At 43.0% G+C, this 26,390-nt stretch overlaps 1 protein-coding gene across 1 annotated transcript in view; it reads left to right on the top strand.

The window, feature by feature from the left end:
• The window catches only part of KATNAL1 (katanin catalytic subunit A1 like 1), a 103,533-nt gene that overhangs the window by 6,516 nt on the left and 70,627 nt on the right, over window positions 1–26,390 (top strand). Inside the window, exons 2-3 of the mRNA XM_056561851.1 lie at window positions 7,848–8,022; window positions 16,493–16,653. Coding sequence (XP_056417826.1) covers window positions 7,861–8,022; window positions 16,493–16,653 — 323 coding nt within the window. The 5' untranslated portion in view covers window positions 7,848–7,860. The remainder of the gene's footprint in view (window positions 1–7,847; window positions 8,023–16,492; window positions 16,654–26,390) is intronic.

Genomic DNA, 26,390 nt, shown 5'->3' with positions numbered 1-26,390 from the left:
TTCAATGGGTGGGGTGGCTGATGTGTGGGAGGGAGGAAGATAAAATTATGGGATTTGTAGTCATAAAAAGAAAACTGAAAAGGAAATACCAGTTCACAAAAAGCTATCCACAGTGTTATGGTAATCTCTCAACATATCCATTTAGCCCCAAGACAAGTGCAAATCCTTCCTAAGCAAGTTACTGTCTGCCAGGTACGTACTAAAATCACCTTATGGTGGATAACCCCCTTTAACAGCCTAGAAGGCTGCTGTAGGAGAAGGAAGTCAGCAAATACATGCTTGAGGATCAGATATACACAACCTGGTAAAGGAGCATAGCCCCAGATATGTCCAGTAAGTTACCACAACTGAGCATGTGTGAGCCTGGGCTTACAGCGCCCGAGTAGTTAAAGGAGTACTATCCGTGCAGGAAAATGTATCTGTTTAATCGAGCGCGCGCGGGGGGGGGGGGATTTGGGGGTGTCTGACTGCTGTTTTCCGAAATGGCACCCCAGCAAGAACGAAGCGTGTCGACCACGCATGAATCACCAGCCGACACCCCCCCTCCATGTATATGTACCTCCATGTATCTCTATGTACCTCCATGTCTACAACTCTCCCATAGAGATTATAGTTCTCTTTAAATGGGTACTCTGCTGCTCAGCATTTGGAACAAATGCTCAGCAGCGGGGTACCCCTTTGAAAGCAGTGCCCTCTACTTTATTGGCAAAGTCTAGTTTACAACATACCGCTATTAGTCAAAACAGGCATCCTTTCCTCTTCTGTTGAGCAAAGCAGGAGAGGCTGTGGACCAAGTGTTGTCCAACCAAGTGGGCATTACTGGGGCTGGCACACTTATTTGCAAATGTCTACAAAGTACCACAATGGCTGCAATCTTTGTATGACCACTGGCATAAGTGCTGCCCCCTTCAACACAGCAGTGTTGAGGGGGCCGAACTTTAAGAGGCACTGTCATAATGAAATACTTTTTATATTTTGTGGTACTACTGATAAGATTACTTTTTTAATTAAACATTTATTTAAAAAAAAAATTACAAAAAAATAAATAGCCACCACTAGGGGTCATCTATCCTTATGCAGACAGACTACTCAGTATTTTGCAACATACTGGATACCTGCCGTAAAGTGTCTTGGTATGCAGTGTAGGAGATCACCATTGCACCACTACAGCCTTCAGTTGTTCCTAAACTACAACTCCCATGATGGGAGTTGTAGTTTTGCAACAGCTGGGGTACATTCTTTGTGTATTCTCCAGCTGTGTGCCTCCAGCTCTTGCAAAACTACAGACAAAGGATATGTGGGCATGCTGGGAGTTGTAGTTTTGCAACAGCTAAAGGAAACACTGCTCTAACACAGTTCTCTACAAACACTGCAGCTCCAGCTGTTGCAAAACTCCCAGCATGCTTGAACAGCCAAAGCTTTCTCTGAATGACAAAGAAGCTGATCAGACATTCAGGAGTCTGTGAAAGCTGAATGACACACATAGTTATAGCTATGTTGATTAGTATCCAGCTTTACTGGGAACAGATAGAAGACATATGCATAAAAACTACTGTGCAGTGATTGGTAGACTGCCAGGCTGCTCCTAGACTTGGAGCAGATGAGTGATCACAGTGAGGGAGAGCGATGGGCACGCCCCCTCCACAAGGATAGAACAAAAAGCAAGTGAGCAACATATAAATGCTATTTGTTAGGGATATATAGGTCCTAGACACATAAAAATTATATGTGCATGATCTGGATTAGTTACTGAATAACATATCACTTCTTTTGGAAGTATGATAGCTATGCTTTAATTGGGCACATTTACACATAATGTAGGGACATGTCAAAAATTTTCAGTGGTTGGGGTCTCCGTGCAGATTCCCCCCTCCCCCCCAGATCAGCAGAATGAGTGGGGATAAGCAAGTGTACGTTACTCCCCAGCTCTCAGTGATCGTTGTCTTACTGCATAGACTTATAATGAAGGAGACAGACAAAGATTGCTGTGAGTCGGGGAGTAAAGTGCGCATTGTTTATCCTGCTCGTTCTCCTGATTGGTGGGGGTGTCAGCACTGAGACCCTGACTGATCATAACTTTTTACATGTTCCTACGACTTGTCAAAAGTTTTTTCACAGGGACACTTTGTGAGTAACAAAAAATAAACCCTTTTCCTGTGGCTGCTCCCCCCATGACGTGGTCTGGAGAAAAAATGTAATCCCCCCCCCACACACTCCTTTTGGTTAGAACTGTAGCCACTGATTGGGGATTTGCGATTAATTTAACCACTTTCTGTGTATAGGTGTGGGATCTACATTGAATCTGCAACCAAATCCACATGTAATTCATACGTTTTTTGCTGCATAGTTGTGGCAGATTTGCATGAAAAAAATTCTGCCCATGAAATCGCCCAAATGGGGTGTGTTCAGTCTGAGTGTCTAGGGCAGCTGGAGCTGTAAATAAGGCCCTGGTTGCAGCCAATACCGGCCCCCTGGATACAGGTACCAAAACTTCTAGTATATTAGAACTTTTTTTAGGTATGTAATTAGATTCCATATATTCATCTTGATGTAATGTTCTGTCAGTCCAGGCGGTATAATTTATCCATATTACGGTAGGAGCCTTTGCTCGCGCTCACATGATTGCACATTCATTTTTTGTGCTCCTCTGCAATCAACTATCAGTATAAGGAAAAAATATCGTTTTTGGAGAGATGGAGGAGGGGCAGAATGCTGAGGAGGATGTTTTTCGAGAAATTGCCATCTTTCATGGTGAAATGTTTGGCTTTTTCTCCTTCTCAGTGGCCAGTTTTTTGAATAAGCTGAGTTAATATTCGCAAAAATGAATAATTTACAGAAATGTTTATTGGCACCTAATCGGAATGAAGATGAATAAAAACATTACAAAATACAGTATGATACATGACAAGATCCAGTTCAGTAAATGGTGCCGTCAGCAGCTATCATACTCTTATTTCTACTTTAAAAGTGTTGTCTAGTGCTACAAAAAAAATATTGTTTAAGGGGTACTCCATCCAGAGACATCTTATCACCTATCCAAAGGTGATCCACGTGATTTCCTTGCCGCACCCGGCATTCTAAACAGTATTTTTAGACCGCTGGATTTCCGCAGCCGGAGACATGGCTCGACGTCACGTTTCCGGACGCAGAAACCCAGCGTTCTAAACATACTGTTTAGAATGCCGGGTGATGCACTGAGATCACGGGGGATCCCAGTGGCAGGACCCCCGGGATCAGACATCCTATCCTCTATCCTTTGGCTAGGGGATAAGATGTCTCTGGGAGGGGTACCCCTTTAACCTTTTGGGGATGCAGGGCATATGCATTCACCCTGCATCCCCGATCCTTAAAGGGGTACTCTGCCCCTAGACATCTTATCCCCTATCCAAAGGATAGGGGATAGGATTTCAGATCGCGGGGGTCCCGCCACTGGGGACACCCGGGATCTCGGCTGCAGCACCCCGCTTTCATTACGGCACAGAGCAAAATCGCTCTGTTCCTAATGACGGGCAATACAGGGGCCAGAGCATTGTGACTTAACGGCTCCACCCCTCATGATGGCACGGCCGCCCTGCCCCCTTAATGCAAGTCTATGGGAGGGGGGCGCGATGGCCGCCAAGCCCCCTCCCATAGACTTGTATTGAGAGGGTGGAGCCATGATGTCATGAGGGGTGGAGCCGTGATGTCACGATGCTCCGGCACCTGTATTGCCCGTGATTATGCACAGAGCGAGTTTGCTCTGTGTAGTAGTGAAAGCGGAGTGCTGCAGCAGAGATCCCGGGGGTCCCCAGTGGCGGGACCCCTGCGATCTGACATCTTATCACCCTATCCTTTAGATAGAGGATAAGATGTCTAGGGGCGGAGTACCCCTTTAAGGACCCAGGGCATACCTGTACGCCTGTGGGAATTCCGGTCCCCCGACGCTCGCTAGGCTGGGATTAGACCGGGATGGATGCCTGCTGAAATCATTCAGCAGGCATCCCGTGCCAACACCTGGGGGGAGACCCATGGTAGTCCGGGCAGAGCGGGGGACCTGTGCTGGGAGTGGCGGAGGTCCCGTACTTATAGCAGGCGGCAATCGGCGGCGGGCGGCTCCTCTGCGTGCGGCAGCGGCGATCCTGCAACTGACCCGGTGAGTTGTTGCCTAGCAACATTTGGAGGGCCACAGTTTGGAGACCACTATACAGTGGTCTCTAATCTGTAACCCTCCAGATGTTGCAAAACTACAACTCCCAGCATGCCCAGACAGCCATTTGGGCATGCTGGGATTTGTAGTTTTGCAACAGCTGGAGGGCTACAGTTTGGAGATCACTGTACAGGGTACATTCCCACGGGCGGGTTTACAGTGAGTTTCCTGCTCCAAGTTTGAGCTGTGGCAAATTTTCCGCTGCAGCTCAAATTCCTAGCGGGAAATTCACCGTAAACCTGCCTGTGTGAGTGTAGCCTAAAAACACTACACTACACTACACCTACACAAAATAAAGGGTAACACACTACATATACACACGTACACTTTCCCCCCAATCAAAATGTAGAAACGTCTCGTACGTCAGTGTTTCCAAAACAGAGCCTCCAGCTGTTGCAAAACAACAACTCCCAGCATTGCTGGACAGCCACTGACTGTCCAGGCATGCTGGGATTTTAGCAACAGTGAGCATTTATACCCCACTGGTGTCTGACAGAGTTTTGGAACAGTCGTCCGTGAAAAAAATGATGTTACACATTTTCGGGGCATTTTCTCCTAAAAATGTAAAATTTTGTGAAAAATGTTAATTTCATTTAAGCATCTGACTTTAAATGGTCACTCTCATTAAAACGAATTTTTGCTATTGCACTCCTTATGGTAAATAAAAAAGATTTCTAATATACTTTGGTTAAACATAGTCAAACGTAGCAGAAGGTCAAGGCAGGCGGCAAAGGTTCGTAGTCCAAAAACGTAGCAGAAAGGTCTGGATACACGGGAATGGCAAAACAGGCAATGGGAACGCTTTTTATTTGTGCTTAAAAAAAGCTCAAGAGCACATTTCCCCCATCTTATACACAGATTTAGGACCGAAGCCCAAGCACAGGAAGTGCAGCCTGGAGGGCAGGGGGGGGGGGGGGGGGGTTGTCCAACCAACAGCATATGGCAGTTAAGTGTGAGAGGAGCTATGATTGGATGAGGCTGGACACACCCCCCTCAGCACTCCGGGCTGCACTTCCTGTGTTTGGGCTTCGGTCCTAAGTCTGTGTAGAAGATGGGGGAAATGTGCTCTTGAGCTTTTTTTTTTCTTTCAATAGTTTTTTACTGAATTAAGCAAAAATAAAAAGCGTTCCCATTGCCTGTTTTGCCATTCCCGTGTATCCAGACTTTCCTGCTACGTTTATTGACTACGAACCTTTGCCGCCTGCCTTGACCTTCTACTACATTTGACTACGCTACAGCCTCATCCTACTGTACCTTGTCTTGCCCATTTATCTGTGTAGTCGAGCCATGTCGGCGGTAGCGACCTGGGTGTCACCTGCCGCAGCAAGCCCATCCTGCCTTGCGGCACCTTAGACTCCACTCCCCAATACGGTCTGAGTCATTAGCCACACAGGTAGAGGATCCACTTCCAGCTCCGTGACAGCCTCCACCCAGGTGCGTGACATCACTCCATAGATTAATGCAGTGGAGGAGTCAATGCAGTGAAGCATCTGGCTAATTACAGCTTATAACTAGAGATGAGCGAACTTACAGTAAATTCGATTTGTCACGAACTTCTCGGCTCGGCAGTTGATGACTTTTCCTGCATAAATTAGTTCAGCTTTCAGGTGCTCCCATGGGCTGGAAAAGGTGGATACAGTCAAAGGTGACTCTTTCCTAGGACTGTATCCACATTTTCCAGCCCACTGGAGCACCTGAAAGCTGAACTAATTCATGCAGGAAAAGTCATCAACTGCCGAGCCGAGAAGTTCGTAACGAATCGAATTTACTGTAAGTTCGCTCATCTCTACTTATAACGTGTGATCACAACGGGTCTCAGGTCTGAGATCCCGTACGAGCTATACTTTCGTCGTGTCTGGACGACATGTCAATTTTATTTATTTTTTAACAAATGACAGTGATGCTTTATGAGCAACTGCATTTATTTAGTCTTAAGAAGAGACATCTAAGGGGAGGACATGATTCATTTATATAAGTATATTAAAGGGGCTCTGTCATTAAAACTATTTTTTGATATTGCACTCCTTATGGAGTAATGTACTAATGTACTTTGTTTTAAACTAAATGTGAAGTTTTATTTGTGTTTAAAAAAAGCTGCCACTAGGGGTCATCCTACTTGTCCAGAGCACATTTCCTCCTATATCTTGCACAGACTCCTGTTGGCCTGGCAGATGTCCAAATTCAGGAAATGCAGTCGGGAGGGTGTGTAATGCCCCTTCCCAGTCTGTGAATCTGAGACTGAGCAGAAAATACAGAGCAATATCAAGGTAGAAAACTAACAAATAATACAAATAAAGGCAGGGGGTGATTTATCATCATGGGGCAGTAAACTGGGAGGATTATAAAATGTAATAAGATCGTGACAGGTACTCTTAAAGTATATGTAAGTGGGCTGTACAAGAAGTATGGTGAAAAGCTATTCAGGGTAAAATATTCTTAAAAGGGGCAGTCTTTTATCTGGAGACAAATCTTTATCCTATGATCCTTTACCTTTATGCTTTCACATATGACAGATGCCATTGAGTGGAATCAATGATAGCTATATGGCAGGGGTGTCTACATATCTACAATGCAAAGGCTTCAAAATGGGATTAGACAATTTCTTAAAACAAAATAACATTAATACTTTTGATGTATGTAATATGTAAATGTATAGAATTGCATGTTAATTCAGTCTGACCGGAAGTGAAATTTTTATGGACAAATTGGCTCATGTTTTTATTTTATTTTTATTTTGTTTTTATATTCTTCTCTGGATCCATAAGCGGAAACAATCTTATACAGTACCCGCAATTCTTTTTTTTTCCATGTCCTCTTCCATTCACTTTGATGGGATTTAAGCTGCAGTAACCCAGCACTTAGACTACACACTGTATGGCCCAGTCTGCTTTCTTTATATATGTGTTATATGTGTCAAATAGCTGACCGGTGGGTGTTCTGGGTGTCGGATCCCCAGAAATCACTGTTAGGCATAGAGAGCATTGCCTAGGCTGCATACAGTTTTATTCACTTCTCAGCTAAGGGCAGGACAAGCTCTGTACAGAATTTTAGCCTCTGAATGTAAACAAAGCGTTCTTATAAGTTGACTCTCAATATCTTGAAAATATTGATGAGTTTAACCACAAACCATAAGAAAAGTTGGTATATAAAACTAGTAAGGGTAGGGTGACAAGTAGTGCATCTGCAGCGTATTTGATGTTGCGGATGTGCTTCTGACTGCCCCTAGAGTTAGCCTCCTATTTTGCCAGTGTGTCCTGGTTTTTCTGTTGGTAGCAGCAATACGCCGCTACGAACAGACACAGACTGAGCTGCGAGTTGCATGCGTGCATGTGCAGTGTACTCAGACATTGCGGTTGCTCCCTCTGCTAGGCCAAGCGGCCGTGATGTCTGTGAGTACATTGCGCATGGCGCACAACTCGCTGCTCAGTCTGTGCCTGTTTATAGCGGTATATTGCTGCTAAGAGCAGACGAACCAATGCACACACATATATGGCCAATTCAAATGATAGGCCATCATTTTTATATATTGGTTAACCACTTTAGTCTTAGTGATGGTGGTATTATAGGTTGTTACTATCCTATTGTATTTCTTATGAAAATGGTATTTCTTTCCCATCTCAAAATAAATCTCTTACTTTTTTTTTTTTTTTATTCCCCATAGGAGGTTCACAAAAATGAATTTGGCTGAGATGTGCGATAATGCTAAAAAAGGCAGAGAATACGCTCTTCTTGGAAATTATGACTCCTCTATGGTTTATTATCAGGGAGTAATTCAACAAATTCAGAAACACTTCCAGAGCATTAGGGATCCAGTGGTGAAGGTCAAGTGGCAACAAGTGAGTAGTTTGATTATGTATTGTGACGCACTGTTACATTCCCTTGTGTGCTGTGGATTTTACCAATATTGTATTTTTTATGGAAATTATACCCATTTAGATTGCTGGCTTTTGTTGTGATTAGCATCTGGTGTAAAAAAATTAATAAAATAAAATAAAAATAAAACAGAATGTCGGTAAAAGAACCAGCTTTCTTAATCAAAAAAACTTTTTTAGCCTATTTTTCTAATAACACATTGCCTCCCACCCCCTTTGTATACATCTTAAAGGGGTACTCCGGTGGAAAACATTTTTATTTATTTTTTTAAATCAACTGGTGCCAGAAAGTTAAACAGATTTGTAAATTACTTCTATTAAAAAATCTTAATCCTTCCAGTTCTTGTTAGCAGCTGTATGCTACAGAGTAAATTCTTTACTTTTTGAATTTCTTTTTTGTCTTGTCCACAGTGCTCTCTGCTGACACCTGATGTATCAGGAACTGTCCAGAGCAGCGTAGGTTTGCAATGGGGATTTTCTCCTGCTCTGGACAGTTCCTGATACGAGCATCAGGTGTCAGCAGAGAGCACTGTGGACAAGACAAAAAAGAAATTCAAAAAGAAAAGAATTTCCTCTGTAGCATACAGCTGCTAAAGGTACTGGAAGGGTAAAGATTTTTAATAGAAGTCATTTACAAATCTCTTTAACTTTCTGGTACCAGTTGGTTTAAAAAAAAAAAAAAATGTTTTTCACTGGAGTACCACTTTAAATGTTAAATGAACTGGGAGGGGAAATAAAATAACAATAGAAAAACCTAAAATCACCCCTCCTTCCATTCCCTTTCCAGTGCCACCACTGATCCAGTGTCCACAGCAGAAATGCCCCGCCAACGTTCACTGTGTGCTGAATGCTATGGCCGATTATTGGCCTCTGAGGTCATGTGCAAGAGGAGGTGTACATGACCTATTTAACAGCAACTTCTGGTGGCTTTTCAGGATAGTCTGCCCTGCATGTGTACATAAGGAACAGCACTATTTCTGGCCATTATATAACTTGTATTTGGTATTTTAGCAGATTTCTGCTCCGCAGGCTTCATCTATAATTTGCAGTATCCCCAGAGTTGGTGGGTGGTACTCTCTTCCCCCCCCCCCTCTATAAACTTGTATTGCCTGTCTACAAGTCTCCACCAAACACTGTTGTTGGATTAATGTTTACCTTTCCAAACCCTCCCCACGTGATCCCAAAATCTGCCCTCTGATGCATCTGCCTGTCTTATTCCTGTCTGCTGCATGTAATGCTGTGCCCCTCTAAATCCAGATTACAGAGATTGATCATGGAGTTACAAACAGAAAAGTGTTCCCATGTTCTTGATGTACAGCATTGTGTCAATCCTAAAGAAGCCCTGTGCCTGACATTACAACAGAGCCCCATATAAATGTAGGAGTTCTGATCCAGCACTAAGTCAGGAACAGCTAAATAGCCGCCGCACCTTTCTGGTCATCGCTGCCTATATGTAAGTGTTTCCCAACCAGGGATGCCCGGACAGCCTTCGGCTGTCCGGGCATTCTGTGAGTTGTAGTTTTGCAACAGCTGGAGGCACCTTGGTTGGGAAACACTGCTCTATGTTGAAGGGAATCCTAGCGATCCACCTCCACAGATCACACAACTCCGTATGCCATCAGTGTTTACTGTAGGGAAAACCCCATTCTCTGCAGAAAGCACTTCCTGGATGGAGTCCAATTCTGCATGTTGAAGCACACAAATTATATTTATTATTTTTAGCGACAAAGATTCTAATAATATCTAGACATTGATGTTATTTAGAACTTCATTTATTTAATCATCACTTATCAGTTAGTATGAAAACAACTTGTACATATATATATCCTGTGTGGCACAAAGGGGTTATCCCAAGATTATCACTTTCCATTATCCACAGGATAGGTAACATGTATTTTATCGAAGAGGTCGGACTATTGCAAGAATGGAGGTCTCATGGATTGGATAGGATGGATTGGATAGGATGGATTGGATAGGATGGATTGGATAGGATGGATTGGATAGGATGGATTGGATAGGATGGATTGGATAGGATGGATTGGAAGGATGGATTGGAAGGATGGATGGATTGGGTTGATGGCTTGGATTGATGGATTGGCAGCACACATGCTCGACCACTGCTCCATTCACTCTCTATGGACCAAAGATAGCCGATGGGTGTATTTGGCTATCCTAGGCAGTCTTATTGTGGAGTTGGAGCAGCAGCTCTGTTGACTTATGGGACAAGAGAGCTTTCTTTTTGTGATTGGTAGGGGTCACATCAATCAGATTCTGTGGTTAGGTTATAGGTTGTCACCTTTGTTTAACCCCTTTAGGTCATGCCCTGATATCTATTAGTCCTGTGTCTGCTAGACCACCTGCTTCTTTAGCAAGATGCAAACCACACTACTGTGCTAGGGTGGTCATAAACACTAGGCAGAACTGACCAACTATCGTATGTTTACGGTCGTGTCCCCAATGGCAGATATAAGGCTACATTTCCATGGTGTTTCTTAGGGTGCATGCACACCATGTTTTTGCAATTCAGTTCCCGTATCAGGTTTTTGATGAAAAACGGGTTCCTCAAAACCGGTCTAAACTGTATCACAACTTGTGCACAAATTTCAACCCGTATACGGTTTGAAAAATGATGTCCGGTTGCATCCGTTTTTTAAGAAAAAAACCTATACGTTTTTAACTTTTCACTCCATTTTGAATAAATTTTCACTTGTTTGATTGAAATTCCAAGAAAAAACTGTGCAAAGTCAAAAACCATATGGTACAAACCGGATGGAACCGTACGCACATACGGTTGTGTACGGTTCCCATTGACTCCCATGTTAAAAAAAAAAAAAAAAAAAAAAAAAAAAAAAAAGTATACGGTTTAATCCGGTTTTTCACCCGGACCAAAAAACTTGGTAGTCTACGGTTTTGGGAACGTGAAAAAAAAAAAACGGACAAACCCGTATAAGACGCAAAACGGACCAAACCGGATGATTCGTTTGACATACGGTTTACATTGTTAAGTCAATGCATACGGTTTTCTATATCGTTCCGTGCGTTTTATAACTTTAAACCATATAGGAGAACTGTATAGCAAAAGCGTCGTGTGCATGAACCCTTACATACAGTTGCCATATCAGTTTTTTGTTTTCCTAAATGGGAAACACAAAACTGACACAACCGTATGTATTTTAATGCTCAATGCGTTTTGCATTGAATATGTTTTTCAATATGGTTGCATACGGTTTGTACATTGAAAAATGTATTTGCCAGCCATATGTAAAAAACGTGATGTGAATGCATCCTAAGGAGGATAAGAGTCAGGCAGTTGGATTTTAACGTGCCCTATCTTTTTGTTCTCAAGTAAGATAAACACCCTTATTCTTACCCTTATAGCCGTCACGCCCCCTTCCATAGACTTGCATTGAGGGGGAGGGGCATGACATAGTGAGGGGGCGTGCTTATGACATCACGAGCTTCCGGCTCCAGCGTTTGAAACATTTTGTTCCAAACGCTGAGCAACGGAGTACCCCTTTTAAAGGGTACCTCTCATCAAATAAACTTTTGATATATTTTAGATTAATGAATGTTGAATAACTTTCCAATAGCATGTTAATGAAAAATATGCTTCTTTCTATTGTATTTTTCCCGATCAGTCCTGGCAGCAAGCATTTCTGACTCATGCTGGAGTCCTAAACACTCAGAGCTGCCAGCCTGCTTTGTTCACAGCCAAACAGGCTGTGAACAAAGCAGGCTGGCAGCTCTGAGTGTTCTCCTTTGTGAACAAAGCAGACTGGCAGCTCGTAGTGTTTAGGACTCCAGCATGAGTCTGAAATGCTTGCTGCCAGGACTGGTAGGGAGACCCCTAGTGGTCATTTCTTCAAAGTGGAAAATTAAATAGAAAGAAGCATATTTTTTAATAACATGCAATTGTAAAGTTATTCTGCATACATTAATCTATAATATATCAAAAGTTTTTTTTAATGAGAGGTACCCTTTATGGGAACCTCTGACCATGATATATAATTTATGAACCAAAAAGTAATTTGACAATGGCACAATTAGAATCCACACACTAATATTTACTTACACATTTCTAATCTGAACAAAGGACACAATGTAATCAACCAGCACCAGAATACTCACTACTTTACTTTGTAGCAGAGGGTCATTTCTTCAGTGCTGTCACTTGAAAAGAATAAAATATTACAAAAATGTAAGGGGTTGACTCGCTTATGTGAGATACTGTATTTAAATAATGTGAGGCGTGGACTCGCTTATGTTAGATACTGTGTATTATAATATGTAAGGGCAGACAGAGCATGATTAAGAAATACTGAATAAATGAAGTCATAATAATAAAATTAATAAATGGAAAGGTGATATCGCACTCTCAAAATTATTGAGCATGCATACACCAATTTTATATAGCAAGATCTTTCCAAAAATACCATCCATGTGTTGGAATTAGTTACGATACATGTAAATACACTATAAATTGTGCCATTAGTTCATGTTACAAAAACGAAGAAACATGAACTAATAGCCAGGATGGAGAAAATAGCCAGGGAGCCCATCTCTGTGATCACGTTAGAGTTGAGGGAAGGTGATATCGGTAGAAACTCTACCCAAGGCTATTGTATGGAGTGCTTTACGTCTCTGTTTTGATCACTGGTCGGGGACGTCTACATTACGTTCCTCACCCTTGTTTAGGGTGCATGGCTTCCTAGTAAACTGATGCACTGTTTACACCAACTCCACTGCAGTATCCATAGTGTTTCGGAAACAAGAGCACTTTAATTTACACCTAGTAAATGCTTTCACACCGCACCACAACAATACAGCACATCCAGGCCTTACATTATATCTTGTATTGTCAGTATTTCTTAAAGGGGTACTCCGCTGCTCAGCGTTTGGAACAAACTGTTCCGAATGCTGGAGCCGGCGCCGGGAGGTCGTGATGGCATAGCCCCACCCCCTCATGACGTCACACCCCGCCCCCTCAATGCAAGTCTATGGGAGGGGGCGTGACGGCCGTCACGCCCCATCCCATAGACTTGCATTGAGGGGGCGGGTGTGAGGTCATGAGGGCCGGGGCTTTGACATCACGAGCTCTCGGTGCTGGCTCTAGCGTTCGGAACAGTTTGTTCCAAACGCTGAGCAGCGGAGTACCCCTTTAATCATGCTCTTTCTGTCTGCCCTTTATTATATACAGTATCTCACATAAGTGAGTCCACCCCTCTCATTTTTGTAAATATTTAGTAAATATTTTATTTTACGTGACAACACTGAAGAAATTACACCTGATACCATGTAAAGTAGTGAGTGCTCAGCATGTAGAACAGTGATTAATGTTGTGTCCCCTCAAAATAACTCCACACACGAACATTATTGTCTAAATCTTGGCAACAAAAGTGAGTATATCCCTAAGTGTAAATGTCCAAATTGGGCCCAGTTAGCCATTTTCCCTCCCTGGTGTCATGTGACACTCATTAATGTTACACGGTCTCAGCTGTGGGCATGTGCTCAGCGTCATATTCAGACGTTGTGTTTGGGAAATAGTGTTGCCAGCATTGCTGCAGAGGTTGAAGGGGTGGGCAGTCAGCCTGTCAGTGCTTAGATAGTACGCTGCACACTGCATCAAATTGGTCGACAAGGCTTTGTCACATAAGGATGCCTCTTCTAAAGATGAAGCACAAGAAAGCCCGCCAACATTTTGCTGACATGGATTACTGGAACCATGTCCTGTGGTCCAGTGAGACCAAGATAAACTTTTTTTGTTCAGATTGTATCAATTGTGTGTGGGGGCAACCAGGTGAGGAGTACAAAAGACAAGTGTATCTTGCCTACAGTCAAGCAAGGCGGTCGGAGTGTCATGGTCTGGGGCTGCATGGGTACTGCTGGCACTGGGGGGCTACAGTTCACGAAGGGAACTAACAATTGCCAACATGTACTGTGACATACTGAAGCAGAGCTTGATCCCCCTCCCTTAGGAGATTGGATCACAGAGCAATATTCCAATGTGATAACGACCCCAAACACCTTTTTAAGATGACTATTGCCTTGATAAAGAAGCTGAGGGTAAAAGCGATGAACTGGCCAAGCATGTCTCCAAATCTAAACCCTGTTGAGGCTCTGTGGGGCATCCTCAAACGGAAAGTGAGGAAGCACAAGGTGTCTAGTTGAAGAGGACTCCAGTGGCAACCTGTGAAACTCTGATGAACTCCATGCCCAAGAGGCTTAAGGCAGTGCTGGAAAATAATGGTAACCACACAAAATATTGAGACTTAGGACCTATTTGGACACTTTCCTCTAAGGGGTGTACTCACTTTTTCCCAAGTTCCCAAGATTTAGACATTAATGTTTGTGTGTTGAGTTATTTTAAGGGGAAACAACATTAAAGGAGTACTCCGGTGCACTTTTTTCATGTTATCCCGTCCGGCCTGCAAAATAAAAGAAAACGCACTTTATCTTACCTGCCAACAAGCCCCCGGAGCTCCGGTACAGGTGTTCGGTCCCCGGGCTGTATTCTTCTTGCTTCCGGTTAGCCCGGCACGTCACATCGCTGCGGCCAGTGATAGGCTGAAGCTCCGTGTGACGTGCCGGGCTAACAGGAAGTAAGAAGAATACAGCCCGGGGACCGAACACCTGTACCGGAGCTCCGGGGGCTCGTTGGCAGGTAAGATAAAGTGCGTTTTCTTTTATTTTGCAGCCCGGACGGGATAACATGAAAAAAGTGTGCACCGGAGTACTCCTTTAAAGGGGTATTCCAGGAAAAAAACTTTTTATATATCAACTGGCTCCAGAAAGTTAAACAGATTTGTAAATTACTTCTATTAAAAAATCTTAATCCTTTCAGTACTTATGAGCTTCTGAAGTTAAGGTTGTTCTTTTCTGTCTAAGTCCTCTCTGTTTACACTTGTCTCGGGAAACTCCCAGTTTAGAAGCAAATCCCCATAGCAAACCTCTTCTAACCTGGGTGTTTCCCGAGACAGGTGTCATCAGAGAGCACTTAGACAGAAAAGAACAACCTTAACTTCAGAAGCTCATAAGTACTGAAAGGATTAAGATTTTTTAATAGAAGTAATTTACAAATCTGTTTAACTTTCTGGAGCCAGTTGATATATATAAAAAAGTTTTTTCCTGGAATACCCCTTTAACCACTAACACTGTTATACAGGCTGTACACTCACTACTCACTGACACCCCTCATGTACAATAGTTGTCCACCTTAATAGAACCGTGACAGGGAGGGAGGGACGGGCAAGATGTATTTTCTTCAGGCTAGCAGCTCGCTCAGTCCGCCAGTAGCTTATATAGAGTTGATAGTTCCCGCCGTGACTGGAGGTAGCCAATCAGGTTCTGATCCAGATCTGCCCAGCAACACCGCCAGCCCTATAAGAAATGCTCAGCACCAAAGTTCATAGTTATAAGGACATGAAGGAGTTAATTAAATTATTAATACTTGTTCATATACAGTGGTCCCTCAACATATGATGGTAATCCGTTCCAAATGGACCATCGTTTGTTGAAACCATCATATGTTGAGGGATCCGTGCAATGTAAAGTATAGGACAGTGGTCTGCAACCTGCGGACCTTCAGATGTTGCAAAACTACAACACCCAGCATGCCCGGACAGCCAACGGCTGTCCGGGCATGCTGGGAGTTGTAGTTCTGCAACATCGGGAGGTCCGCAGGTTGAAGACCACTGGTATTGGAGGTTATACTCGCGTGTCCCCGCCGCTCTGGCAAGGCCTCTGCTTCCCCGGCATCCTCTCTCTCACGTCGCTACGCACGCTGCTGCTATTGGATGACGGGACGGCGTGCGCAGCGACGTGATGAGGATGGAGAGCGCCGAAGATGCAGGGTATCCCGAAGAGGACGCTCTGGAGCCCCGAGGACAGGTAAGTGATCATCACCGGATTACACGGGGCACCGTAAATGGCTATCTGGTGTCAGCTGAAGCAGTCTGCGCTGCCGGATAGCCGTTTATGCGATGGCCCCGACATACAAAAGTATCGTATGTTGATGCTGCCTTCAACATGCAATGGCCTCTGAGAGACCATCGTATGTTGAAATGATCGTATGTCGGGGCCATCGTAGGTCGGGGGGGGGGTCACTGTACTGCTAAACCAGAACCCAGGGGAGCAGAGAGAGACCCATCCCATGTGGCCCCTCCGTTATCCTCCTGGGCCTTGACATTGTAGCAGAGGGTCATTTCTTCAGTGTTGTCACATGAAAATATATAATAAAATGTTTAAAAAAAACTTGACATATGTGAGATACTGTAATAGAAAACTGTCATGCTATAAAAGTGACATGGTGTTAAGTTGACCTTTTTTAAGGGGTGTCTGACAGGTGCCCCATTCAGGGGGTGGGAATGTAGAGAACATAGCTGATTCTTTGAATACGGCAAATCTGCTGCATTGTGTTTTTTTTTACTGCTTGCAGGTGTGCCAAGAGTTAGTGGAAGAATACGAGCAAGTAAAGACCATAGTAAACACTCTAGAATCCTTCAAAATTGAAAAGCCTGCCGACTTCCCCGTCGCTTTACAAGATGAACCTGTGAAGGACCCAGCAGTATGGCCGCCTCCTGTTCCAGCAGAGCACAGGTGTGTGTATATAATGGCGTAGCTCTCAGTAAGTGCTGTAAATCACAGTAGTTACACGACATCTGCGAGGACGCACTTAACCTTTCAGTCTTCGTGACAATCGCCTGCAAAGCCACTTTTCATAAAATCATTTTCTATGCTCCCATCATGGGGACTTTTTTTTTCTCTTTGTTTTGTGTCCTTTTTCATGCATTTAACACATTTTCTTTTAAAATAAATCAGTAAATGTTTTTTGTTCTAGGTTGTAAACAATGCATTGACATTTTGGCATCGTTATCATTCTTTCAATTTTCTCAATTGGATGCACTATGCTTTTTTGACAACCTGTCCTTTTAAAGAGGTACTCCGGTGAAAACCTTTTTTCTTTTAAATCAACTGGTGCCAGAAAGTTAAACATATCTGTAAATTACGTCTGTTAAAAAATCTTCATCCTTCCAGTACTTATTAGCTGCTGAATACTACAGAGGAAATTCCTTTCTTTTTGGAACACTGATGACATCACAAGCACAGTGCTCTCTGCTGACATCTCTGTCCATTTTAGCAACCGTGCATAGCAGATGTATGCTAAGGGCAGCATGGTGGCTCAGTGGTTAGCACTGCTGCCTTGCAGTGCTGGGGCCTTGGGTTCAAATCCCACTAAGGACAACAATAAATAAATAAAGACTTATTATTATTATTATTATTATGACGTCAGCAGAGAACACTGTGCTCGTGATGTCATCAGAGAGCATTCCAAAAAGAAAAGAATTTCCTCTGTAGTATTTAGCAGCTAATAAGTACAGGAAGGATTAAGATTTTTTAATAAAAGTAATTTACAAATCTGTTTAACTTTCCGGGGCCAGTTGATTTAAAAGAAAAAAGGTTTTCACCGGAGTACCCCTTTAAGGGGTACTCCAGGGTACTGAACTTTTTAGACACATCCCCCCCTATACACAGATAGACCACCTGCGATCAGACATTTATCCTCTGACATTGGACCTCCTGCGATCTCCTGTATGGGACCTGGCTACTTAACCCCTTAAAGACCATAGACGTAAATGTACGTCCTGGTTTGGCGGTACTTCCCGCACCAGTACGTACATTTACGTCCTGTGTATGACCGCGAGCATCAGAGCGGTGCTCGCGTCATACACGGCAGGGTCCGGCTGCTATCAGCAGCCGGGGACCCGCCGGTAATTGCCGACATCCGCGATCGCGCAGATGTCAGCCATTAACCCCTCAGATGCCTTCGGCTGTCCGGGCAGCCTGGGAGTTGTAGTTTTGCAACAGCTGGAGGCACCCTGGTTGGCAAACACTGGCTCAGACATAGGATATGTTCAAAATGTCAGATCAATACAGGTCCCAACCACTGGGACCCACATCTATATGAAAAACAAGGACCTCATAGGGCTGTCCAGATTAGTTGCGGCAGCCAGAGGTGGTCAGGATACAGAAAACAGCAGAGCGGGTTAATAGTTATGTATATTGCACTAATGAGTGATGAGATTAAAACATAACATTTATTTTTATGCTGATAAAAAAAGCTCCAAAGAGTGAGAGAAAAAAAAAAAATCAAAAAAGCACATTTGTATGCGCCGCCATCATTGTGTCCACGCTGAACGTAAATAAATGACAGCAGTCTTGTATTGCAGGACCAACATCAGACGGTGGCATATATATATATTCCTGGGCACACAGTAATATATAAGTCTGTGCATCTGTATATCATAGTCTCTTAGCACAGAGCACATATATATTCAGAAATTCCCATAAAGATATTGCAGCAACCATATACAGTGATATTTGGCGGTATCTGAGCAGATTAGTATTAAAAATCTCTCCTATGAACATGCAACCATAATATTCCGCATGTCAGCTGCCATAGACACCTGCAGATTTATATATTGCACTGTAGAGAAAAAACGTTACTTCTCCTGCTATCTTCCCAGTTTAGGTCATATAGCAGCGTATATTACATACAGATATTATTGCACATAATCCTTGGGTTTAAGTGTAACCGTTGTCAAGTGACATATATTCCGTAGGCACCACATATACCCTTGCATGGGTATCACAGTTTTCGTGAGAGCATTATTAATATATAGATAGGTGCGATGTGCATTAAGGTGCTGCAAGTGGATATAGAAAAAACATGTGATCCTGGGCTTGCTTCAGTTGTCTTCCGAAATGCCGTTATGGTTAGTCGGCTCCTCTAGTGTTGCGATTCTTGCGATTCGACGCATTTCCCTCTCTTCGGTCCCCCTCATCAGGAATCATGATGTATCCACACATAGATATTCATGTATAGCTGCTGTGAAGCGTATTGGGAACATGACACGGATGGCGGCCATGTAACGAGCTAATGTGAAAGCTGCACTATATTCCTACTAGCCCATCCCCTATTTTTTACTTAAAGGGGTATTCCAGGCAAAAACTTTTTTTTAATATATCAACTGGCTCCGGAAAGTTAAACATATTTGTAAATTACTTCTATTAAAAAATCTTAATCCTTCCAATAGTTATTAGCTTCTGAAGTTTTCTGTCTAACTGCTTAATGATGATGTCACGTCCCGGGAGCTGTGCATGATGGGAGAATATCCCTTGCATGATGGGAATATATCCCCATAGGAGCTGGACAGCTCCTGGGACGTGAGTCATCATTGAGCAGTTAGACAGAAAACAGCAACTCAACTTCTGAAGCTAATAACTATTGGAAAGATTAAGATTTTTTAATAGAAGTAATTTACAAATCTGTTTAACTTTCCGGAGCCAGTTGATATATAAAAATTTTTTTGCCTGGAATACCCCTTTAATTCTTCAACTGTGGAGCAATTTTGGCATACCCGCAGGTATTGGCCAGTAGGGATTCCCTTCTTCAGTGGGGGTGGATGACAGCTCCCCCACTGAAGATGGTTATTTGTGGCTGTCTCTTTTCTATGGATGGTCGTCATTATTTTATGATTACTCGCTATCCAGATTTCTAAATCTAAGGTGATTAGCTCTCATTGGCTGATGGTATGGGTAAATCTCAAACCCATGTCATTTTCATTCAACTTAGAGACAAATTCCCTAAATGACTCTTCTGATGACGTCCAAATAAGGAAGATGTCATCTATGTACCGGATCCACAAATTAATGGATCCGGTCCATAGAGACATCTCCTCTGAGAAGACCTGCTGGTCTTTCCAGAAGCCTAGGTATAAATTAGCGTAGCTGGGGGCGCAGGGGCTCCCCTTGGCCACGCCCCGCTGTTGCAAGTAGGTCACCCCATCAAAGCAGAAATAGTTGTTGGTTAGAATAAATGAAAGTAATTCTAAATCAAATTCATTATGTTGCATAAATTGGACACCTCGTGTTTTGAGAAAATACTCGATAGCTTTACACCACTCCATGCGAGGGATGGACGAATATAATGCCTCCACATCGAGGGACACCAAAAAGGCCCCCTCCTCGACGTGGAGGTCCTCCAATCTCTTAAGTACATTCGTGGTGTCACTCACATAGAAGGGGAGCCCATACACAAAAGGCCGCAGTATAAGATCTACTGTGCAGGCCATCAATTCCCGGGGGAAGTACCTTTGTGTATCAAGGGGGAGGTACCTTTGTGTATCTTAGGAGTGCTATAAAAGCATGCCATCTTAGGGGAATCGGGCCTCATATATTGATATTCAGATTCGCTTATTAATTGGTTATGTTTTGCTCTGATCAAAATTTTATTAAGCTTCTCACAATATGTTTTTGTAGGATCTCATCGCAGCTGGTTATAACATTCGCAATGTTTTAAAATTTCTGGCACATGCCCTTGTACTCCTCTCTGGTCATAATTACAATATTGCCACCTTTATCCGATGGGATAAACTTCTTCTCAGGAGAGAGGCAGAATGGACATATAAAATACAATCAGTCGAACCGTTGGGTTTAAATGATTTGATCTCCTATTCATGCTTTATATGACTGCAATATACATATTGGAAATCAAAATCAGTTTGTTTTTATGGTCTTAGCTATCGTTATGTTATTGTACTGATGCGTCTTGGCTGCTGTTTGTTTAAGGCTAATAGTAATACCATCTACATTACGGCATCATAGTGTACTTTATAGTATTGGCTGTAGTTATCAATATATATATCCATGTGAGATTATTTAGAAATAAGAGGCACCGATCGTGGGTGTCGATATTATAACACTACACGTATTTACCGATGCAGAGCAGATACCTTGATACGCAACATCCTTCATTGCCAGGCAACCACAATAAAAACGAGGCGTGGATAAACACGTCCCTAGACCCCGTGACCTGGTTGTTCATGGTCGCAAGTATGCAACGCACCTCACATATAGTCCAGGTGTGTTACCGGACATACGTCGGATGTAAGGGGCGGCTATTGAGTGCAGGTAAAAAATGGGGGATGGGCTAGTATGTATATAGTGCAGCTCGTTACATGGCCGCCATCAGTGTCATGTCCACAATACGCTTCACAGCAGCTATACATGAATATGTATGTGTAGATACATCATGATTCCTGATGGACCGAAGAGAGGGAAACGCGCCAAATTGCAAGAATCGCAACACTAGAGGATCTGACTAGCCATAACGGCATTTCGGACCACAACCGAAGCAAGCCCAGGATCACAGGTTTTTTTCTATATCCACTTGCAGCACCTTAATGCACATCACACCTATCTATATATTAAAGGGGTACTACGGTGGGAAAACTTTTTTTTTTTTTTCACATCAACAGGTGCTAGAAAGTTAAACAGATTTGTAAATTACTTCTATTTAAAAATCTTAATCCTTCCAGTACTTATTAGTTGCTGAATACTACAGAGAAAATTATTTTCTTTTTGGAACACAGAGCTTTCTGCTGAATCACGAGCACAGTGCTCTCTGCTGACATCTCTGTCCATTTTAAGAACTGCCCAGGGTAGGAGAAAATCCCCATAGCAAACATATGCTGCTCTGGTCAGTTTCTAAAATAGGCAGAGATGTCAGAGAGAGCGCTGTGCTCGAGATGTCAGCAGAGAACACTATGTTCCAAAAATAAAAGAATTTCCTCTGTAGTATTCAGCAGCTAATAAGTACTGGAAGGATTAAGATTTTTTTTTTTATAGAAGTAATTTACAAATCTGTTTAACTTTCTGGCACCAGTTGATTTAAAAAAAAAAAAAAAAACTGTTCCATCGGAGTACCCCTTTTAATAATGCTCTCACGAAAACTGTGATACCCATGCAAGAGTATATGTGTGGTGCCTACGGAATATATGTCACTTGACAACGGTTACACTTAATCCCAAGGACTATGTGCAATAATATCTGTATGTAATATACGCTGCTATATGACCTAAACTGGGAAGATAGCAGGAGAAGTAACGTTTTTCTCTACAGTGCAATATGTAAATCTGCAGGTGTCTATTAGAGATGAGCGAACTTACAGTAAATTCGATTCGTCACGAACTTCTCGGCTCGGCAGTTGACTACTTTTCCAGCGTAAATTAGTTCAGCCTTCAGGTGCTCCGGTGGGCTGGAAAAATGGATACAGTCCTAGGAAAGAGACTCCTAGGAATGTATCCACCTTTTCCAGCCCACCGGAGCACCTGAAAGCTGAACTTATTTATGCAGGATAAGTCATCAACTGCCGAGCCGAGAAGTTTGTGACGAATCGAATTTACTGTAAGTTCGCTCATCTCTAGTGTCTATGGCAGCTGACATGCAAAATATTATGGGTGCATGTTCATAGGAGAGACTTTTAATACTAATCTGCTCAGATACCGCCAAATATCACTGTATATGGTTGCTGCAATATCTTTATGTGGATTTCTGAATATATATGTGCTCTGTGCTAAGAGACTATGATATACAGATGCACAGACTTATATATTATTGTGTGCCCAGGAATATATATATATATATATATATATATATATATATATATATATGCCACAGTCTGATGTTGGTCCTGCAATACAAGACTGTTGTCATTTATTTACGTTCAGCGTGGACACTATGATGGCGGCGCATACAAATGTGCTTTTGAGATATATATATCAGCATAAAAATAAATGTTATGTTTTAATCTCATCACTCATCAGTGCAATATACATAACTATCAACCCGCTCTGCTGTTTTCTGTATCCTGACCACCTCTGGCTGCCGCAACTAATCTGGACAGCCCTATGAGGTCCTTGTTTTTTCTACAGATGTGGGTCCCTGTTGTTGGACCTGCATTAATCAGACATTTTGAACATATCCTATGTCTGAGCCAGTGTTTCCCAACCAGGGTGCCTCCAGCTGTTGCAAAACTACAACTCCCAGCCTGCCCGGACAGCCGAAGGCTGTCCGGGCAGGCTGGGAGTTGTAGTTTTGCAACAGCTGGAGGCACCCTGGTTGGGAAACACTGGCCTAGGGACTTGTACACGCACACACACACACTTGTATTGTTTTCTCTCGAAGGCTGTCTGGGCATGCCAGAAGTTGTAGTTTCGCAACAGCTGGAGGCACCCTGGTTGGGAGACACTGGTCTATGCCATAAATTTTGGAGATCAGGATACCTCTTTAAGTATGTCCGATGAAAAAACTATATAGGGGGAGATTTATCAAAACCTGTCCAGAGGAAAAGTTGACCAGTTGCCCATAGCAACCAATCAGCTCGCTTCTTTCATTTTTTACAAGGCCTCTGCAAAATGAAAGAAGCGATCTGATTGGTTGCTATGGGCAACTGGGCAACTTTTCCTTTGGACAGGTTTTGATAAATCTCCCCCTATATCTTCATTCTAACACTGATTTGACCTTTTAGTGTTTTTCGTTGTATTTTTATTTTTTATATTTTTTTCCCGGGCAGTCCATTAGTTAGGAAAAACCTTCGATTTATATGACCTTGTAGCAAATACCACACGTCGGTGAAATTCTATCACACTGCTGTTTACTGAGGACATTACAGTGTGTTTCCAGGTATATTTCCAAGAACTCATTGGCTTTAGTGGTTAAGTGTGAGATCAATACTTTCTTTATTTGCTCCTCAGACTGGTCCTTCCGGGAGCTGTGCTGTGTGGGATATCCTTATGAATTGTTTCTTGGTTCGCCTGTTCATTCTTGAAATGTCTGGTAGTGAATGACTTCCGCGGGATGAAGTAGCGTTCTGACACTTTTACATAATAATGCGTCGTGTTTCTGTTGTGTTAGGATTCAGACAAATCATATATTCTCTCAGTTGACACAACGCCAGAGGAAGAGAAATATACGGCGAAGGCAAATTCTTCTCATCTGTATACTTCTGAAACACGACTAATGCCAAGTGTATTTTTATTGAAATATTAGTCATCTAGTATTTTTTCTTTAACAAAAAATGATAAAGTAAAGGAAAATGGAAAAGAAAGTAAAAAAAAAAAAAAAAGTTTGAATGTGGGAGACAGTAGGGGAGGGAATCGGATGTCCGGCTATTGTAGGTTGTAGGATATTCTTTTAAAGAGTAGCTCCCACCATCCTTTTATATTTTTTTCTGTCCCTGCCTATTGCCCATCTATCCCTAACCCCCTCCCTGCCTTTAAATTTGAGAAATGTCTTTTTGTCTGCCTGGTAGTGTGCTCACATACCAGGCAGACTTCCCCAGCATGCGCGACGTCCCTGATGCCTGCTGGGGGGGCCGAATTCCACCTTTAGTTCACCTATACAGGGTGCCTCCAGCTGTTTCACCACTACAACTCCCAGCTTGCCCTGACATCTATTGGCTGCCAGGGCATGCTGGGAGTTGTAGTGGTGAAACAGCTGGAGGCACCCTGTGTTGAAAACAATAACTTTGTTAGGGCCAGGTCCAAGGCGCTACCCCGAACCCCGCTCTCCCCCCCCCTTCTCTCTTGAAAACAATGGCTTTATTATAGCCGCAGAGCTACCCCGAATAACGCTTTCCCCCCAACCCCCCCCCCCCAGGAAAAGCAATACCTGAGTGCAGAGCAGCAGCGGTGCGTATGTGCTGGGAGGTGGGGCAGGTGTGTAAGGCCGGGAAGCCAATGCTCGCTCCCGCCGGTCTGTGTACAGTACTGGGCACCAGTGTACAAGAAAGATGTAGTGGAGCTGGAGAGGGTTCAAAGACGGGCAACCAGAGTAATACGGGGAATGGGAGGACTACAGCACCCAGAAAGATTATCAGAATTAGGGTTATTTAGTTTAGAAAAAAGAAGGCAGAGGGGAGAACTAATAACTATGTATAAATATATCAGGGGACAGTACAGAGATCTCTCCCATGATCTATTTATACCCAGGACTGTATCTATAACAAGGGGGCATCCTCTACGTTTAGAGGAAAGAAGGTTTCTACACCAGCACAGACGGGGGTTCTTTACTGTAAGAGCAGTGAGACTGTGGAATTCTCTGCCAGAGGAGGTGGGCATGGTGAACTCTGTAAAAGAGTTCAAAAGGGGTCTGGATGCATTTTTGGAGAATAATAACATTGCTGGTTATGTATACTAGATTTATAAGGACAGAACGTTGATCCAGGGATTTATTCTGATGCTATATTTGGAGTCGGGAAGGAATTTTTACCTCTAGTATGAGGGTTTTTTGCCTTCCTCTGAATCAACTCCGTAGGGACTCATTAGGGTTATAGGTTGAATGTGATGGACTCTGGTCTTTTTTTTAACCTTAGGAACTATGTTACTATGTTATGTATAGAGGGTGTAGATTGCCTTTATGTCATTGTTATAAGTTTGAAGGGAATCTGTCAGATGCAATTCATGTTCCAAACTGCTGACACTGTGCTGTTTGGACATATACCCATCTGTGCTTCCATAACAATAGAAAATGTTTTTATTTTCTATTACAAAGTGTCAAAGAGGCGGTCCCAAGCCCCTATATTACTGAAGGCTGGAACGCCTCCTTGCTCCTCCTCCCAACCCTATTCCTGCTTGACAGTCAGTTGGAAACTAGGGCTGAGGGGTAGAAGGCAGCGTCCAAGTGAAACAGGGAAAAATAATTAATCTGTTTTTTCAATGTTGAGTATTAGAAAGCAGAAGGAGAAGATGGTTTACAATATGACTTAAATAGGCTATACAGGAATTGAAAACCAGAGATAATTTCCTTCAAAAACAGCACCATACCTGTTCTCAGGTTGTATGTGGTATTACAACTTGGCTCCATTCACTTCAATAAAACTGAGCTGCAATACCACACACAACCTGAGGACCGGGGTGGTGCTGTTTTTGAAAGAAATTGGCTTTGGTTTTCTACCATTTTTAAGAAGTGTGCACAAAAAAACAAACAAAAAAAATCCCTGAAACATCAATACAAAAAATATTATATTCACATTACAAAAGGGCTGTTTGTTTATTGGAATACATTAGCATACTGGTAGAATGGTATGCTGACATATACTTCTGCAGGCCAAAAATAGTCTGGTATTCTGGTCAAAAAGAGGCAAAAATATTTCTAAAAAAAACACTGTCAAAAATGTCCCAAAGTAGAAGAAAGGCTAAAAAGGGTGGTCAGCTTTTGGAACAAACTGTTCCGAACGCTGGAGCCGGGAGCTCGTGACGTCATAGCCCCGCCCCCTCATTACATCATGTCCCACCCCCTCATTACATCATGTCCCACCCCCTCAATGCAAGTCTATGGGAGGGAGCGTGATGACGGTCAAGCCCCCTCCTATAGACTTGCATTGAGGGGGCGGGACATAATGTAATGAGGGGGCGGGGCTAAGATGTCACGAGCTCCCAGCTCCAGCGTTCGGAACAGTTTGTTCCAAATGCTGAGTAGCAGAGTACTTCTTT

This window comes from Hyla sarda, chromosome 2 (assembly GCF_029499605.1).
Source record: "Hyla sarda isolate aHylSar1 chromosome 2, aHylSar1.hap1, whole genome shotgun sequence".
Taxonomy (NCBI): Eukaryota; Metazoa; Chordata; class Amphibia; order Anura; family Hylidae; genus Hyla; species Hyla sarda.
The sequence above is the reverse complement of the archived record's forward strand: the minus strand, read 5'-3'. Positions and strand labels throughout refer to the sequence as shown.